This window comes from Suncus etruscus, chromosome 13 (genome assembly GCF_024139225.1).
Source record: "Suncus etruscus isolate mSunEtr1 chromosome 13, mSunEtr1.pri.cur, whole genome shotgun sequence".
NCBI lineage: Eukaryota > Metazoa > Chordata > Mammalia > Eulipotyphla > Soricidae > Suncus > Suncus etruscus.
The window spans coordinates 29,190,530-29,209,045 of record NC_064860.1 but is presented as its reverse complement, the minus strand read 5'-3'; the positions used below and the strand labels follow the sequence as shown (position 1 = coordinate 29,209,045).

General features: G+C 45.4%; 1 protein-coding gene across 1 annotated transcript in view; it reads left to right on the top strand.

Annotated features, from left to right (window-relative positions):
• Positions 1 to 18,516, top strand: part of MYLK (myosin light chain kinase) — a 244,404-nt gene that overhangs the window by 224,721 nt on the left and 1,167 nt on the right. The window contains exons 27-30 of the mRNA XM_049785945.1: positions 2,224 to 2,376; positions 5,351 to 5,474; positions 12,852 to 12,984; positions 14,551 to 14,682. Of these exons, the coding sequence (XP_049641902.1) occupies positions 2,224 to 2,376; positions 5,351 to 5,474; positions 12,852 to 12,984; positions 14,551 to 14,682 (542 nt within the window). The remainder of the gene's footprint in view (positions 1 to 2,223; positions 2,377 to 5,350; positions 5,475 to 12,851; positions 12,985 to 14,550; positions 14,683 to 18,516) is intronic.

Genomic DNA, 18,516 nt, shown 5'->3' with positions numbered 1-18,516 from the left:
GGTGCTTGTCTTGCAAACAGTCATCGGGTTCATTCCCTGGCAGCCTATATTGTATCCCCGAGTCCAGCCAGATTTCTGAGCACCCTGAGCACCACCCAAACGTTTTTTGAGTGTGATTCAAAAGCAAAACAAAACAAAACACTTAGTTTTTGTTGCTTTATTTTTTTCGTAAATGTCAGAATAGCTCCAGAAGAGTCCTTATTCATGTTGGAAATGGTGAATACGTAAGTGTTCAAGGGAACACTCACTGAAGCATTAACGTGGGAGGGTGAAGACATGAGCACCCCAAATCCATCTCACAGCAAGAGTGAGAGAGTCAGGGCTGAAGGCAAACTTAGACCAGAGGCGAGGACACTCAGTCAAATCTGTTCTGCTTGTTCTGCTCTCTTCGGCCATTTCTCATTTTATTTGCCTTGACATGGAGCTATAGCTCAATGTGCTGAGCCATTCTTTGCCTGCTGGAGGTCCAGGTTTGATTCCCAACACCATGTGCATACCCTGAGTACAATCCCCCTGACCACTGAACTGAGCTATCCCTCTGCCAAGCATCCCCCCTCAAAAACAGACAGACAAATTTAGTTTTACTTAAGCTACTGGCAGATGAATCATTTCTAAGATCCCAGATGCAGAAGGCATATAGTCACTCTAGTCTTGGACCAGCTGCTTAAAATGGGCCAGCCTCACGCTGGTGGCCTATGCTGCATCTTTTTTCTTTTAAATAATATATTTAAGTACCATGATTATAAACATGTTTGTAGTTGTGTTTCAGTCATAAAAAGAACCACCCCCCTTCTATGCCGTCTACGCTGCATCTTTACTGAAATGCTCACACACTGCTGTGGCAGGAATGCAGCTTTTGGAGCCAGACAAGTCTTATTGGCTGTGAAATCTGGGAAAGTTCTTAAATCCTAGTCTGTGACTCAGTTTTCTTGTCTATTAAACTGGGGAATGCATTGCCCTCATTACAAGGTTGTATTAAGCATGCCTTCATCATAGGGCCAGAGCGATAGCAAAGTGGGTAGGGGGCTATTACCTTGCATGTGGCTGATCCAGACTTGATCCCCAGCTTCCCATATGGTCCCTTAAGCACAGCAGGACCAAACTCAGAGCACTACCAGTTGTGTCCCAAACCTCCCTCCCCCAGCTTCAAAATGTGTGTCTTTATCTGGTACCAAAGAGCTAACAAAGGGGTTAATGTGCTTGCTTTGCATGCATATGACTGACTCTATTTGGTCCTGGGTATCACTTATGGTCCCTCGAGTACTACCACAAGTGGCCCCTGAGTACAGAGTCAGGAATAATCCCTGAGCAACTCCAGGTGTGGCCCCCAAACCAAATCAAACAAAACAAGGAATTTTTTTTTAAGTATCCAGGACCAAGATAGGGATAAGGCATTTACCTGACATGTGGCTGATCCAGATTTGTTTCCCAGCACAACATGCTCCCCACAGGAGAGCTGGGTGTTAAATGATTGGTCTGTTAGCTGCCATAATCTTTATCATGGTGGTTGAGAGGAAGGAGAAGGATGAGAACGAAAGTGGTCACCTCTCTATAACTGTTCTCCACTTTACAGTAGAAAGCCATGACATAAAATTACAAGAATGTCCCAGACCACCCCATAAATGAGCAGTCTGTGTGCTCTCATTTCCGTGGCACCCTTTAGGATGGTGCAGATCTGCAGGCACACCAGACTCCATGCCACTGACTGTCCACCCTGCTTGTTCACAGTTAACCCTCATTCATATATCGTTTTTGATCTCCACCTAGGTGTGCCCTTCTATGGGTATTGTTGAGCATGAAGATGAGATGAAAGCAAGGGCAGCAATGAATGTCCATGATGGACTGAGAGAGGAAATGGCTTTTCCTGCCAGGGCTCTTGGAGAAGGGTCTATGGGCCAGTAATATATGGCCAGGCTTTGGGGGGTCTGTGCCCTGTGAGTCCTAAGCTTAAGTGAATTCCTTCCACTGTGTTTCACAGGCAGGTGTCATCAAGAAGCAGGTGACATCTGCCTACTTAGAGTAAGCACCTGAGAAGAAGCCTGGTTCCAAGAAATGGGCTCATCTCTGGGGATCCATCCCCTCTCTTCTTACTGGGTGGGAAGGGAGGTGGGTACAAGAGGGCTGGGGCTGTGAGGCCTCTCAACTTCCCTGCTTTGAACTCTCCCCAAGGGCCCATTCGCTCTGCCCCCACTCAACCCACCTCTCATTTCCTTACTTACTCAGGGTCAGTGGCCTTTCCCCCTTTATGGGTGACAACGACAATGAAACCTTAGCCAATGTGACTTCAGCCACCTGGGATTTCGACGATGAGGCGTTTGATGAAATCTCCGATGATGCCAAGGACTTCATCAGCAATTTGCTCAAGAAAGATATGAAGTAATGAATTGGAATCTTAGTCTTTTGTCATGCCAATCGCTACACTGGGGTTTGGAAGTGGCAGGAATTCAGAGGGATTTCCTTGGCCTGTCATGGTGATGGCTGGTCCCGACAAAAGCAGGGTGGGCCTTGAGAAGGGGTATGGAGAAGGGTTTTGTGGGCCAGACATATCATTCCCCTTTGAAGCATCCCATTGAATGTTGCTCTAGAGCAACCCTTAACCAAGGCCCACAGGGAGGTAGGCTGCACAAGAATAAATAAGAGACACCCCTTTTATTCTCTGGGTATGGCATAGCTTTCAAAGCCTCCCCAGGTCTCTTCTGGGGCTTCAGGAGAAGTGCTTTTGATCTTATCCCCAGTCTATACTGGTTTGGTAGAATTTGGGGGCATGGGAATCACTCCCCAGTGGACCTTGGGGGCAAGTTTAAGTTGTTGTTGCAATTTTAGGGATGCAACCTGGAAGGCATGTATTCTACCTTCCTTAACCCTTGGTTGAGTAATTGTTCCATATCTAAATTAGGCAGTAACTGCCTGCTCAGTTACTGCCCAGTTTCTACCTTCTTCCACTGAACAATGAAACTGAAATCCCCAACCATGGATCAGTCCTCTCCCTGCTCCATCTCTGTACCTTCACAGTGCATGCTGTTAGGGTCCCCTCCTCCAACTTCCGGGGCTTTCTGGAGCTGCCCAAATGGTCAGTGGGTGGATCTGCAGAACAGTCATGATCAGTGGGAGGCCTTTGCTTGAAGGCATGTAGACACATACCTGCGGGACTTGGTAAGTGTTCCAGAGAAAGAAGGGAGCTTGGATGGAAGAGGGGACTGGCATGGAGGAAGTGAAGATGCAGGAGCCTTAGTGGGCTACATAGTGCTCACTTGTGAGAATTCGCCTGGTTTCATGCAGAACCAGCTACATTAGAGCAAGAGGAGAGGGTCATGTCTGCTTGGCTGGCTGGGGGATGAGAGGTGGGTTTGGGCTGAGAGCAGCTGGCTACCAACCTCTTCCCCCACTCTGCACATGTGAGGCCAGGCAGCAGAGCCTAATCCCAGGGCCACTTTGACCACAGCCTATGTGGCAATTCCCAGCAGTTAGAGGAGCAGTTACAGACTTGTCTGAAGAAGGTGGTGTTGAAATAGTTCTGGTGCCAGAGAAGGGGAAGGGGAAGGACAGACAGGCAGCTCTGCATTTCACCAGCTGTCTTTGCCGCCCAGGTTCTGCCACCCACCAGTCCCCAGAGCCCTCTGGAGACATCCTGTTCCTGAGATAGCCAAGCTGCCAAAAGATTGACGTGATTCTCTCTTAGAACTTACCCTTAGTCCTTTAAGCTTTTTCTTTTGGAGAGGTTTTGGGATGCATTCCACCATATTCAGGGACTAGTCTTAGCTCAGCAGTGGTGCAGGGGAATCCTATGTAGGATTTGGGATCGAACCAGGAATAACAGTGAGCAAGGCAAATGCCTTAATCCCTGTATTATTTCTCCAACCTCATTTCAAGCCTTTCCCTCTGTCTTGATGAGAAGGTCTGTGTTCATTTTGCTGCCACTGGTCTTTAGATCAGAAAGAGGACAGGACTATATTGTGTAGGTTCTAGATTCCCTTAGATGTGAGGAGTACCCCCTGCCACTCCCTCCCCCAGCCAGTTGCCTCAGAGAAGTGAAATTGTCTTTCCTAAAACTTCTGGTACAAGGATATACTTGTCAGCCTGACTTCACTTCCTAAAATGTTGGTAAATGAGGAATTTTATCCATACCCTTCTCATCTAACTGGAAATAAACTTGGAAATGGCACGTGTTTGGGGCCAGAGAGATAGTGCTCTTGTCTTGCACTAATCAGACAAGCAGATCCCAGGTTCAGTCTCCTCAAAGTGCTGCCAGGAGTAATTCTTGAGTACTAGGAATGAACATTCCCTCAAAAATAAAAAAAAAATAAAAAAGAAAAGAAGAAAGGCCGGCGAGATAGTGAAGTGGTAGGGCATTTGCCTTAGATGCTGAAGGATGGTGGTTCAAATCCCGGCACCCCATATGGTCCCCCGAGCCTGCCAGGAGCGATTTCTGAGCGTAGAACCAGGAGTAACCCCTGAGCATTGCAGGGTGTGACCCAAAAAACAAAAAAAAAAAAAAAAAGAAGAAGAAGAAGAAGAAGAAAGAAAGAAAAGAAAAGGAAGGAAGGAAGGAAGGAAGGAAGGAAGGAAGGAAGGAAGGAAGGAAGGAAGGAAGGAGGAAGGAAGGAGAGAAGGAAGGAAGGAGGAAGGAAGTAAAGAAGGAAGGCAGGAAGAAAGGAAGGAAGAAAGGAAGGAAGGAGAAAAGGAGAGTAAGGAGAAGAGCTCTCTTTTCTTACTCTAGATTGCCATCACGTTTAGCAACAGAAATCTCCACCTGTGTTCACATTTAAAACTCTTCCATTAATAAACGGTAGAAGACTTAAAAACAATAAGAAATTTAGAGTCCTACATACAACCTTTCTCTAGAGAGCACATTTCATCTCCTTGGTTCTTGTTGTTTACTTTTCTATAGGTATTTGGTTCTCAGGGCTTTGATAGCCCTGTTACAGTTAAGGTGAGAACCCCAAATCTGTTGCTTTTTAGCACTCTCAGAAAGATGAAATGGGATCAGTTCTCAGGTTTGTCATCCTTGACATGGGGCTTGGGGATAGACCTCTGAGTCATGGCAAGAAGAACCTGGCACATACCTATGGGACTCTGGCCTTATGAGTGTCTCTTCTCTTTACCTGATGGAGATAGGATTTGATTCGGGCATTGAAGTGAGCTCCTCAGGTTGCCAGCCATTTCCAGAGCTGGGTCAGCCCCCCAGCACCCAGGGGCAGGCAGGTGGTAGACATTCACTTCTTTTCAGGTGGTGACTCCTTACTGTGTGGGTCTAGTGAGTGACCAATGGAGGGTGGCTTCCTGTTTCTCCCCTGACTCAGCCCCCAAAGTCCCACCTACTCAGAAAGCCTCTCACATGTGCCTCCACCAGAAACCGCCTAAACTGTACCCAGTGCCTTCAGCACCCATGGCTGATGAAAGACACCAAGAACATGGAAGCTAAGAAGCTCTCCAAGGACCGTATGAAGAAGTACATGGCAAGAAGGAAATGGCAGGTAATGGAGGACATCTCAGCTCCCAGGAATATGGATCCTGGTATTGGCTTGTTCCGAGTCCCTTTGTTCCTAATTTGCCCTATCTCATGCCTGAATAATTTCCATTTGTTTCTGAAGTAGTGTGGGGCCAAGCTGCCAGTTAGTTTCTTTCTGGGGTTAAGCTACTTAGCAGTTCCTTTAGAATTCTGCATCAGTCTTAGAGCATGTGCTATTCTGTGTGGAAGGGGGCTAGCTTCAATATTCTTGAGGGGAGAGAGAAACCTTGTTACCAACGCCCCCTCCCAACAACCTGTCTGACCTTACTTCCTCTGTGTCCCGGGCCAAGTGATATCCCTTTGCTATGAGGAAAAAGGGATAGTGGCACCAAAATGACCGCCTCACAGTGAGTGTGTAGTGTCCATATAGCCTTTAGCACTGTAGTAGACAGAGGTTTGTCCATCTAGCCTTTAGCACTGTGTCTGGCAGTGGAGTGTCTGTAGAGTGTCCCTGGCTGCTGCTTCTTGTAGTGGTCTGGCTGGGACCAAGATTATGTGATGCATTTTCTTGTGCATGCTCCTCTTCTTCCAGGAAGCAGGTACAGTTATTGTCCCCAATTTTCAGACAAACGAAGCAAGGAAAGAACTTAAAGTCACCCAGGATCACTCAGCTGGTAAACAGAAAAACCAGAATTCCAACCAAAGTCTGACTTCAAAGTACATGAGGTTTTGTTGGTTGGTTTTTGTATTTGAGGACTGCTCCTGTTAGAATTTAGGGTTTATTTCTGGCTCTGTGGTTAGGGATCACTCCTAATGGTGCTCAGAGGACCATCTCTGGTTCCAGAGATTGAATTGGAGTCATGTATATGCAGTTATTTATTTGTTAGGGCAGTTATTATATATATATATATGTTAGTATATGCAGTTATTTATTTGTTAGGGTTAGGGCTGACCCACGCATACAGTTTTAATTATTATGGAAAACTACCCCTGTTTATAGCAGATGGGTGAAATGATTGTAACAAACCACAGCAAAATTGTCACCATCTCCTTTCATTTACTCCCTTCATTCTGACTATTGGTATAAGAGCATTCCTGGGCTATGGAGAGTGCACAGTCTATATTTGAGGAATGTATAGTGTAATGAGGAACCGAGACAGATAGACATAAAAGGACATAGCATAGACCACAACATAAACTCTCACTATAGCTCTCCATACCCATATATGTGAATAGGCAGGAGAGTGGGGCCAGCAGCACTGGATGTGGTGGTGAGGAAAGCTTCTCAGGATAAAAGGGTGGCACTGGTTCGTGAACTTGAGCTGAACCTTGGAGAAAGAGAAAAGAGTGCAGTTGGAGAGAAGGGATGTGGGGAAGGGAAGAGTAGAAGTCAGTGAGCAGCCAGGGGACCTAGAGTGCATTTGGCCTGCAAACATGCTTATGTAAAAAAAGAACAAATTCCCCCTTTTGGCATGACTGGATACATGGAAGTTGGAGCACAGGGTGCTTGGACCATGTTCCCCAGTGTCACCTAGAGGTGAAGAGAGGGAGCAAAGTTGATAACATAGCTAGTAGGATACTTACCTTGCATTTGGCCTACCCAAGTTTGATTCTTAGATTTCCATGTAATCTCTTGAGCACCACCAGGAGCAATTTCTGAGTGCAGAGCACTGCTGGGTACAGCCTAAAAACTAACAAATAAAAAATAATGAATGGGATATTTTGGAGTTGGGGGTGGAACCCACCTCACTGCAGAACCTTCATGCTGGCACTGCCTGCTTCCTAGTATCCCCGTACTTGCCCCTATTTTCTATTTAGTGTTGCTCTCAACCTTCCTCACTGCCAGTGAGTTGTTGGAATGTCTGTGCCATTGACTCTGATGCCAGGGTGCAATGTCATCAGTGTGGCAGATACTCTTTCAAAATCTCCATGAAATATCAACATTTCCAGAGTAGATGGGTGCGGAAAGAGCAACTGCCGCCCTGCTTTTGCTGACATTGTGGGGTAAAGGGCAACCTGGGTGCTGGGCCACATCTGTAGCAAAGCCAGAGCCGGGGGATGGGTAGAGGAGGGAGAAGGAAATTGCAGAGGAAGGAAATAGGATTTTCCAGGCTGATGGGTTGGACAACCACAATTTGTGCTGAATTTTAATCACTAAATATTTTTCTTGTTTACAATGATTTTGGCCATAGGGATTTTTGGAAGTGGGATGGGGGAGGGAGGAAAGGAAAAGCAGAATTCAGAGAAGGAACTTTGTGTATTTAAATATAGGTGGAATTAGAGTGGGGAAATGGTATACCCAGCTGTGCTCAAGGCTTTGCTGCCTCTGCACTCGGGTCATTCTTGGCAGAACTCAAGGAACCAAATGCAGTGCCAGAGATTGGATCAGGGTCATGCATTTGCAAGGCAAGCACCATACCCACTGTACTATTTCTCTGGGCTTGTTTGGGTTTTTCTCTGAAAAAAAATTTAAAGACACGGTAGTGAGTAGTAGTGTGTAGGTGGTCTGTGGAGCTGAATAAAAGAACTGTATACAAAACTGAAAGTAAAGGACCAGAAATTGGAGGTCCGTGGGCAGCCTGCTTTATTTCTAGAAAGCACCAAGACTCCAGCAATGTAGACCACATATTAGGAGGACAGGCACATCTCAGGGAAGTTGCAGTTTTGGCCCTGTTGTCTAAGTGGGGTTTTTGACACAGGTTGACTCTAGAGTCACCAACTTGCCCTCGTTTGCCAAAGACTGTCTCAGTTTTCTGAAAGGCCCACATCCTGGGAACCCCTTACTCTGTGGCAAACTGCAGTGTCTACAGATTCTCCACTGACCCCCAAGCATGCACAGACTGTCCACCTGCAGCATAGGAATCCACCCCTACACTTGCCTTCACATAAGATGCAGGCTTCATGCAAACCAGATGGAATGTACAGAATTGAAACTTCGCTGCCCTAATGTTCCAGACATTTCCACAGCAAAGTAGCAAGACATTTTCAACTCAAAGACATGAAACCTGGAGAACTTTCAGTTTTATTTCTCATTTTGTTTTTAAAAATCACTTTTCTCTCATTAAAAAAAAACAACTTTGGAGCAATACTCCTTGCCTGTACTCTGGGATCACTCCTCAAAGGTTCTTGGGCACTGTAAGGTGCCCAAAATTGAATTCTAGGGAGTCCCACATGCAAAATTTCTTCTCCAGCTCTCTGAGCCAACATCCCATCTCTAGTGTTCAAGTTTTTGAGAATTCAGGTTACCAAAAAAGGAGTTCTGATGTAAATTGTCTTTTGTTGTTGTTTGTTGTTTATTTTTGTTTATTTTTTTGGGGGGGCCAAACCCTGCAGCACTAGGGTTACTTCTGGCTCTGTGCTCAGAAATCATTCTGGCAGGCTTGGAGGACCATATGGGATGCAGGGTATTGAACCCTGGTCTGTCCCAGGTCAGCCGCATGTAAGGCAAATGCCCTACCTCTGTATTATCATTCTGCCCTTGTTTTCTGTTTATATGGGGAGCATACCCAGTCTGCTCAGAGGCTCTGTGCTTTGAGAGTGTTCCTAGCCATACTTAGGGGACCATGCAGTGGCAGGAATTATGCTGGGGCCTCCTTATGCACCAAATTCCCTGAACCCATTCAACTCCCAAACAGGTTCTATTTTTTTTGTTTTGTTTTGTTTTGGTTTTTTTTGGGTCACACCCGGCAGTGCTCAGGGTTTTTTCCTGGCTCTGTGCTCAGAAACTGCTCCTGGCAGGCACGGGGGACCATATGGGACGCCGGGATTCGAACCGATGACCTTCTGCATGAAAGGTAAACGCCTTACCTCCATGCCATCTCTCCGGCCCCAAACAGGTTCTATTTTTAAGATTTTACTTATGGAGCATTTCTAGCACTTCTTGTTTAGAACTTATATGCTATATTGCTCCATCTGAAATAATCTGCCTGCATGGAGATTTTCCAAATATTTCTGAATGTGCTACCTTAACTTATCTCATTCCTTAATCATTTGTTGCGTAGAAGAGGTCATTTTACCACACCACACAAGTGAGAACAGGCCTGCTCTGCCATCACCCAGGTATCTAGAATCAGGGAGCCCACGCGCTCCAGGACAGTTTCTGCTGCACACACATACACACACGTCAAGCATATGTAGATTTGGCAACAGGCAGGGCCAGATCTTCTGTCCAAGGACATGAGACCTCAGAAAAGGCAGCATATGCACAAAACTGCTAACAGCCAAACTTAGAGAACTAGCCTGGAGCTGGCTGTGGATAGACCCTCTGAGTTTGGAGAGTCCTAGCCTAGGGCACGGCTGTACAAGGAATGGAGCAAGGAAAAGGCAGCAGCCCAGGGTTGGGCTGATGAGGGAGCAGTAAGCTCTGAGTGCTGCATGACTGGTACCACGTAGACGAGACCCTGAGGTCAGGGCCTGCTCCCAAGGGAAGAGCTGGGTCTCTCCACACTCCAGCAAACACAACAAATAGATCTCCAATGTCACTAGTGACTGCCTCTCCTGGGAGAGCTGGTGACAGTGCCAGTCTCAGCCCACATGCGCCTTCTCTCAGCACACAGCCAGCAACTCTCACCCCCTGACACCCCATGGCTGTGCTCACAGTGGCCCAGCATACCCATAGGCACTATGAAATGTACCACATGGGAATATTCGTAAGAGAGCCAGAGGCAGAGGCAGAATTGCACATCTGTCCAGAGTTCAGGGAGAAGCAGGCATTGCAGCAGCAATGACCCTGTTAGATATCTCTCTCTCTTCTCTCTCCTCTCTCTCTCACTCACACACACACACCCCAGTACACCATATACGTCATATCATACACCCACACTGTACTTCATCTACACCTACATACTGTATACACCCACTATATACATGCCATGCATAAACATATAAATGCCCACTATAAACACCCACTATATCATGTACCACATTACACATTCACCACACATACTTCAACTATAGCACACATGAACTATACTATTCACACAGTACACAGGCCCTATGCATACTATCACATACATTGTACACACATGAACTGTATCACAGACCATCCTAATACACATGCTAGACACACAATCAATATATATACTTTACATATTAGACATGCACCACACCACAGAAATCACACATCCTATACCACACACTACATACTTTTCTGTATGATTTTTAATATCCTGAAATTCTTTGGGGGGTGTGGGCTGTATTGAGGAGAAGCAACATCACTCTGGGCGATATTCTAGGGACTGCACAGTGCTGGTAAACAAACCAGGGTCTGCTACCTAAGAGGCAAGATTTTAACCTCTATATTATCTTTCCAGCCCAACACCCTGAGGTTCTTTAACAATAGCTTTCTTTTGTTTGTTTGTTTTTGGGCCACACCCAGTGATGCTCAGGGGTTATTCCTGTCTATGTGCTCAGAAATCGGTCCTCGTGAAGGGGACCACATAGGATGCGGGGATCGAACCTAGGTCCATTCTGGGTCAGCTGTGTGCAAGGCAAATGCCCTACCACTGTGCTATCACTTTGGCCCCTAACAATAAGCTTTATTTTGGAGTAGAGCAATCATACAATGAGTAGGATGCTTGCCTTGGATGCTGTTGACCTGGGTTTGATTCCTGATACTTTATATAGTCCCATGAGCCCCACCAGTAATAATCCTTGAGTGCAGAACCAGAAGTAAGCCCTGAGCACTGTTTGGTGTGATCCTTCCACCAACAAAAACAAAAACAAACAAATGAAAACAAGAAAAAAATTGGACATGAAAGCTAGTAAAATAGGAAAGAGAAAATAGGGATAAGAAAGATAGAAAGGCAAAGCACTTGCCTTTCATGAAAAGGACCTGATTTTAATTTCCTGGACCACATATAATTCCTGAGCAAAGAGCCAGGATTAAGCCCTGAGTATAGCCAGGTGTGGTCCCCAAAACAAATAATATCATAATAACAATCCTTCTTTTTACTGAAGCATTTTGGTGACTAGCCACAGAATCCAAATTTGTGAGGTTTTACTAAATGCTACTAAATTGCCGGCACTGTGTGGCTCTCAGTGGGTGGAAGCTAGTTATCTGCACAGGCAGACTCCGTTCTCTCGCTTGGTCAGCTGAGCAGCCAGATGGGAGTGAGGGGAACATCTGCATTTTCCTATATGCATAGCATCTGGAGATCTGAAAATATGCTTTGGATGTGCAGGTAGAGTCATCCCAATGACCTTAGCATTCAGGGTAATAAACTCATTTAAAAGTGAGAAGCAGGGCTGGAGCAATAGTACAGTGGTAGGGAGTTTGCCTTGCATGCAGCCGATTCAGGTAGGATGGTGGTTCGAATCCAGACATCCCATATGGTCCCTTGTGCCTGCCAGGAGCGATTTCTGAGTGCAGAGCCAGGAGTAACCTCTGAGCACCACCAGGTGTGACCCAAAAACCAAAAAATAATAATAATGAGAAGCATAGATACAATAGAACTTTCTTGGGAATGTCTTGACCTAAATTCTATACTTGATCTGCAAAGAAAATTTTCCATCACCATCACAAATTCTGATGCATCATGTCTGAAAGGTGGATGTCTCTACCTTAACCTTTTAGGGGGGAGATAGAAAGATGGAGAAGGAGATCTGAACATGCCTGACTATCCTCAGGCCTACCCTCCGCAATGCCTGTGGGACCATTCATTGCCAGAGATCGAACCCTTCCTGAAAAGAGCTCAGTGCATTGAACTCTCACGCTGGGCCAGAGCTGGTTTTCCCCTTACGGGTGTACAGCATGGAAGAGTAGCTTGCTGTAACTTCTCTGTGCACTCACAGGCTTGTTCTGAAGCCAGCATGTTGCTGGAAATCTCTAAGTATCTGAATCATTTACAGAGTTAAATGAATTATCCTGTCCAACCCCTTCCTTATACAGAGAGCTGAAGTAGACCAGGGGTTAAATGGCTTGCCCTAGGTCAAAGAATCCTCCCTCCACCCACCCACAAGGCCTGTGGGAGCTGTAGTAACTGTCATCTCAACCAATTAAAATCCTATCACTGGTATTGTTTTATGAGAACCAGCCCTGCTCAGCCCTCAGCAATAAGTCTTTGGAGCTGTCTCAGCCTGCGTTGCTTTATATAAACTATCCCTTTTATGGATGTTGAAGCACAGTATGAAAAGGGTTTTTGTCTCATGTTGACCTTGTTTAGTCACATTAATGCACACATTGGTTCCAGAGCCCCATTCCATTCTCTGAACATCCTCTGACCCGCTGATAGTGTGAGCAGAGCAAGGTTGGGCTCACTTCTCTGGCAGACAGACCCTGGACACTTGAAAGTTCTTTCTCCAGAAGACAGCTCTCTTGCTGGCTTCCTGCACCTTCTTCCCAGCACTTCTGTCAGCCCAGCCCAGGGTCGCCGCCTGAGTCCCCACCCGGTATCTTTTCCAGAAAACAGGCAATGCTGTGAGAGCCATCGGAAGACTGTCCTCTATGGCAATGATCTCAGGGCTCAGTGGCAGGAAATCCTCAACAGGGTCATCACCGACCAGCCCACTCAACGCAGAAAAACTAGAATCAGAAGGTAATGGCACTCGGGGAAGAAAGGATGGGTTGGACTGGGGAGAAAGAAAGACCTTTTTGAGTTCTGGGAGATTTTTTTTTTATTTCACTTTGATAATACAGCATCTGGGGAGAAAATTCAGAATGGTTTTCGAGGGGCTGCCTGGACTATAATTCCTAAGTCTGGGTCATTGATTCTTTTTTGATGTTTTTTTTTTTTTTCGTTTTTTGGTGGGGGACCATGTCCAGCAATGCTGCATTTAGGAATTGTTCTTAGTAGTGTTCAGGGGACCATATGGGATGCCGATATTGGAACCTGACCGGCCACGTGCAAGGCAAATGACCTACTGCTATAGTATCTTTCTGGCCCTGGGTCAATTATTATTGAATCATTTAACCTGACAGTTTCACAGAAAATGTTATTACTTGTCTAATACATGTCATGATTCTGCTTTGCTCTTCTCCGCATTTAACATGAGAATTAGCAAAACCTTAGGTAAGGATTTCTTATAACATTGATAACTTGGATGATAGGAGACACATTTAAAAAATAATAGGCACAGAAGCGTCCTTTTAAAAATATACTTCTGTTTCTTAACTAGGGTTTATGGGAACTTTCCCCTAGACAAACATGAATTCATCAAGTCCAATTCTGTCAACATTTATCAGGATCTGGAACAAGGCTGCTTGCATGTGCTTTAGTCTGAAATAGATGCAGGCCTCCCTAAAGACCAGTTCACCGAGTTACTTTCCCCTGCCTGCCCCCCCATACATCCTTCTTGGAGATGTGGATGCTGCCCTAGTCTCAGTGAGACCTCAGCCTTTCCCAGCTTTAGATCAATGCCAAGTTGGGACCTCCTCTTCTTAAGGAGCCACCTATAGCCAAAATCACTTTTCCCCTTCCTCTTCCTATGCTTGTGGCCATGAAAGCTGAGAGTCTAGATCCCTCTTTCTACAAAGGCAGTGAACTTGGTGAGGTCACTAGCTGGGCTGCTCTGCACCTGGGCCTTGTCTCCAGAGACCCTAGAAAGAGCCAAGGGGGTTCAAAAGAAATTACAGGAATCCCTGCAAGTTTCCCTGGACAGATACCAAAAACTGTTTTGCTGAGAAAGGATGCACAAAAAACAGGAGGTATGAGAGGCCTCCTGGAGGCAGTTCTTTGCTGCTGAGCTGTAAGTGAAGGTGTCCTGTGGGAGGAGAGTCTGGGGAGCACAAAGAGCAGTTCTGCGGTGCCATCCTTGTAAGGGACTCAACGGAATCCTGAAACAGCATGAAATGCAGCCAAAAATGCTTTTAGAAAATTATTTCCTTTTGCAACGAGTCAGCATAGGGGAAGGGGGGAAAGTCCAAACCTTTCCTCAGTTTGGGCACAGTTCACTCTTCTACCTGGGCTGCTTAGCAGCAGGCCTGCCTGTCCCCAGGAGAAAGGTGTGCAGACAATCCCGTCCTCAAAGTTGCATGATTTGTTCACTGCTAGCAACATTCTAGTTACCAAACCAGCCTTTTTTGTTGGACTTGTTCCTCAAATGAGGGACAGAGAAAGGATCAGGAATTAAATATGAACCACAGACTCTTTCCTGTCTTCTAGAAGATGTCTCCCAAGCTTTCCTGGAGGCTGTCGCCGAGGAAAAGCCCCATGCAAAACCCTATTTCTCCAAGACCATTCGTGATTTAGAGGTGGTGGAGGGAAGTGCTGCTAGATTCGACTGCAAGATTGAAGGTCAGTTGGAGCTCTTTTCCTTAAACTCCAAAAGGATTGCACTGATCTGGAGCCATGGCAGGTGGGGTGTCCCTGCTGTGTGTCCTAGGCATGGTCTCCTTTTTGAGAAACCTGCAAGTATTCTTGCTGCCTGATAGTGTGAGAAGCTACATTTACAGAAAGAGGGAAAGGTAATTCTTAAGGCCAAGTGTACCCACTCCAGCTTTTGAAGATGCATTCCCTTCAGGAATTCTCCTGGCTAACAGAGGGGGCACACACCACACCTAAATTCACAATGACCACTGTGAAGCTACTTGGTTTGAGAATGTGCTTCATCGATTGTTGCAGGCTCTGAGGAAGCAGGTGAATAGTCCCCTAGAAGCTGGCAGAGAACTGCCATCAGCACTGTCAGCTCCTTTGAACCTATAGCTGGAAGGTGGTGCCTTAGCCCTAACTTGGCAGCATCCCCTCAGTGAGAAGGGAAAAACTGTCCTGGCACAGGAAAGAGAGTGGGAGTAGAAAGTGTAGGAAGAGGCTCTGGCAGTTTGACTTCACTCAAAGGGAAGCTGGGATCAGGAGCCAAAGACAGAGCACTGGCCTGTGAATAGGAATGTGGTTGTGGCCTGGCCAAAGGGATGGGACCATTGTGAGTTCAGAGGGTCTGGAGACCTTAGCCCATTCCTGAGAAAAAGCCACACGCTGTGTTCATTTCACCACAAGAACGTGTCCACAAATAGTGCTATTCTAGGAAGAAAAGAGGCACCAGGCCTCAGCCATGATTATGCCTCTTGCGAGTGTACAGGCTGTAGAACAGAGGCTGAATTCTTGCTGCCTGCGTAGGTTCCTGAAACAGCTTCCCGTAGTCTGCCACAGTTCAGTAATCATTGGTCCCACCTCCTCAGCAGCCTGGGGGTATGTGACTAGAATAGTGCCTTGGACTTAAGTGGCCCAGAGTTCACAAGTCTTCTAAATTATGATTATTGCCAGAAAGTCTGTGAGCAGCTCCCCTCACATAGACTTTCTTTGCTTTCTTTTCAAGTTTTTAGTAGTGGATATGCTGCCTTGACCAGTGTGAGGGTGTAAGTTCCAGAGTCACATCACTGCCCTAGCAACTCTAACCATTGCCTACATCTTCTGAAGGTTTTTTCTTCTTGTCATAATTTTTATGGGTACTCCAGGAAGCTGTCAGTAAGTTCTTGGGGGTTGCTATTGGCAGTGCTCAGGGGATAGTGCAAAGCCAGGGTTCAAGCTTGGGCCTTCTGCACACAAAGCTTAATTCAACTCATTGAACTATCTAACCCTATTCTATTCCTGTTATTTTTTAAATTACTATAATGGACCAGAGATAGTACAATGGGTAAGGTGCTTCTTTGTATTCAACTGACTAGGGTTCAATCACTGGCAGCCCATATAGTCCCCTGAGCACCACCAGGAGTGACCCTAGAGTGTAGAGACAAGAGTAAACTCTTAGATTTGGGAACTTCACCCCAAACAAATATTGTAACTGATTCATCTTTATATTTGTTTTCATTTGGGGGATTATTTCCTTGGCACTTGTCTAGCTCAAATACTGAGGTGGAATGAAAGCATATGAATGCTGTGTGATAAAACCATTGATTCCGGGGCCGGAGAGATAGCATGGAGGTAAAGCGTTTGCCTTTCATGCAGAAGGTCATGGTTCGAATTCCGGAGTCCCATATGGTCCCCTGTGCTTGCCAAGAGCAATTTCTGAGCATGGAGCCAGGAGTAACCCCTGAGCACTGCTGGGTGAGACCCAAAAACCACACACACAAAAAAAATTGATTCCACTTGAAATGCACATCCAACATTCCTAAATTCCTACTAATAATTTTACTTTGGTCAAGAGAGCAATTGTGTTTCACCTATTAAAGTAAGCCTGTGTTGTATTTGTAAAAACTTTTAAAGTGTAAATCATTTGGAATTATTTTATATTTTAAAAGTATATTTCATCTGAATTTTATAAAAAACGGTTCATGTGTTTTTAGTGTAGAACTTAGAAGAAGCATAACTAATGAATGAAATGAAGTTAATTGATATAACTAATTTCCAGCTATTAACACTAAGCTAGACTTTGGATCCAGCTAAGGCATATATATAATCTTTCTTTTCCTCAGCAAAAGTTCTAGATTCTTGGGGCTGGAACAATAGTAGAGTAGGTAGGGCCCTCGCCTTGCACAAAGCTGACTCAAGAGCAGACTGCCAGGAGTGATCCCTGAGCACAGAGCCAGGAGAAAGCCCTGAGCACACCACATGTGGCCCCAAAACAAAACAAAAAATTTCTAGTTTCTTGAACTGTTTTAGATATCTCTTCTCTATAATGAGTTATCATTTAAGTGCTATCGAATTCAGCCATTTAAATTACTTCATTCTATTATTTTTAGTAAATTTAAGAGTTATGGTGTAGCAGTTCAAGTTGAACGTTCCATATTCCCCTATGAGAAAAGGGGAATCCCACACTTCCTATCTGGGGAGGATAGGACAAGTTAGTTAGTTGAGTAGTAATTCCTCAAAATAAGTAATCCACACAGATATGGAGGTTATAGCAGGCAAGAAAACTCACACTCCAAGCTGTTCGCCCACAAGCTAGTCACTCCGCCATGTAGAACCACAAGACTAAATGGCAGCTCAGTTCCTAATCTTTCCTGCTTCCCATTTATTGAGATCCAAACAAAGCTCCTCCCACCAGGGGGAGGGGAAAAACCAGGTGAAAGGCAATGGAAAAACAAGACAAATAGAATTAAGATACAAATGGAATTATTTCAAAGGCCTCTAGTTACCTAACATTATGGGATCAATCACTACATTCCAGTTTCAGAACATGTTCAATTCCTGAAGATCTTTGTCCATTTGGGGGAGGAAGTGGAGGATGGGAAGGAGGTGGTTTTGAGCCACGTCTAGTGGTACTCAGGTAGGTAGCCCTGACTCAGTGCTCAGGAGTCCACCCTGGTGGTGCTTATCTCTTCAATCCTATGGGTTTATTTTTTTTTACCTCAATTTTATTACTATATTCAACACCCTGGTATACACACTTCCATAAAACAGTTTTCTGTCATTGTGTTCCAGCATCATTTCCACCACCATTGTTTCCAGTTTCCCACTCACCCCTAAGCCTGCCTCAGTGGCAGGCACAAAATAATTTATTTCATATTGCTCGTTGCAGCCAAATGGAATTATTGGAAAATACTTTGTAAAAGAAAATTGTAAAAATTCCTATATCTCACAATGAGGTCATTAAGTCATTGTCTGGTCTGAGCTGTGTGCTGCTTGTTGAGCATTCTGCATTATTGTTTTGTTTACTGAGCTTAGGTGGTGTCTATGCTATATTCTCATCTAATTTAGTGTATTCTTACTGGAGTGTCAGTACTGAGGAATTTGGAGGTGTCCAGGAATTCTAGGATCTGTAGATCTGGATCAGTGAGCTTCCTTGGCAGCAGCTGTGAGATATGGTTGTGGCTGGCTGGGCTTCCGGAAGTACAAGATGGTGGAGGAGGCTGATCACGTTCCAAGAAGATCCCAAAGTTTTCAACCCAAATATCAGGGTAGCTGAAATTGTTGTTGTTTTCATGTCTCTGCAGAGCTGTGGTTGTGGATATGACAGCCAAAGTATTAGCAGGGTCTATTTTTGTTTTGTTTTGTTTTGTTTTGTTTGTTTTTGAGTCACACCCAGCAGCAGCATTTAGGGGTTACTCATGGCTCTGCACTCAGATATTACTCCTGGCAGGCTCCGGGACCATTTGGGAGGCCAGGATTTGAATCAGAGTCCTTCCTGGGTCAGCCACTTGCAAAGCAAATGCTCTACCACTGTGCTATCTTTCTGGCCCTGGCAGGGTCTAT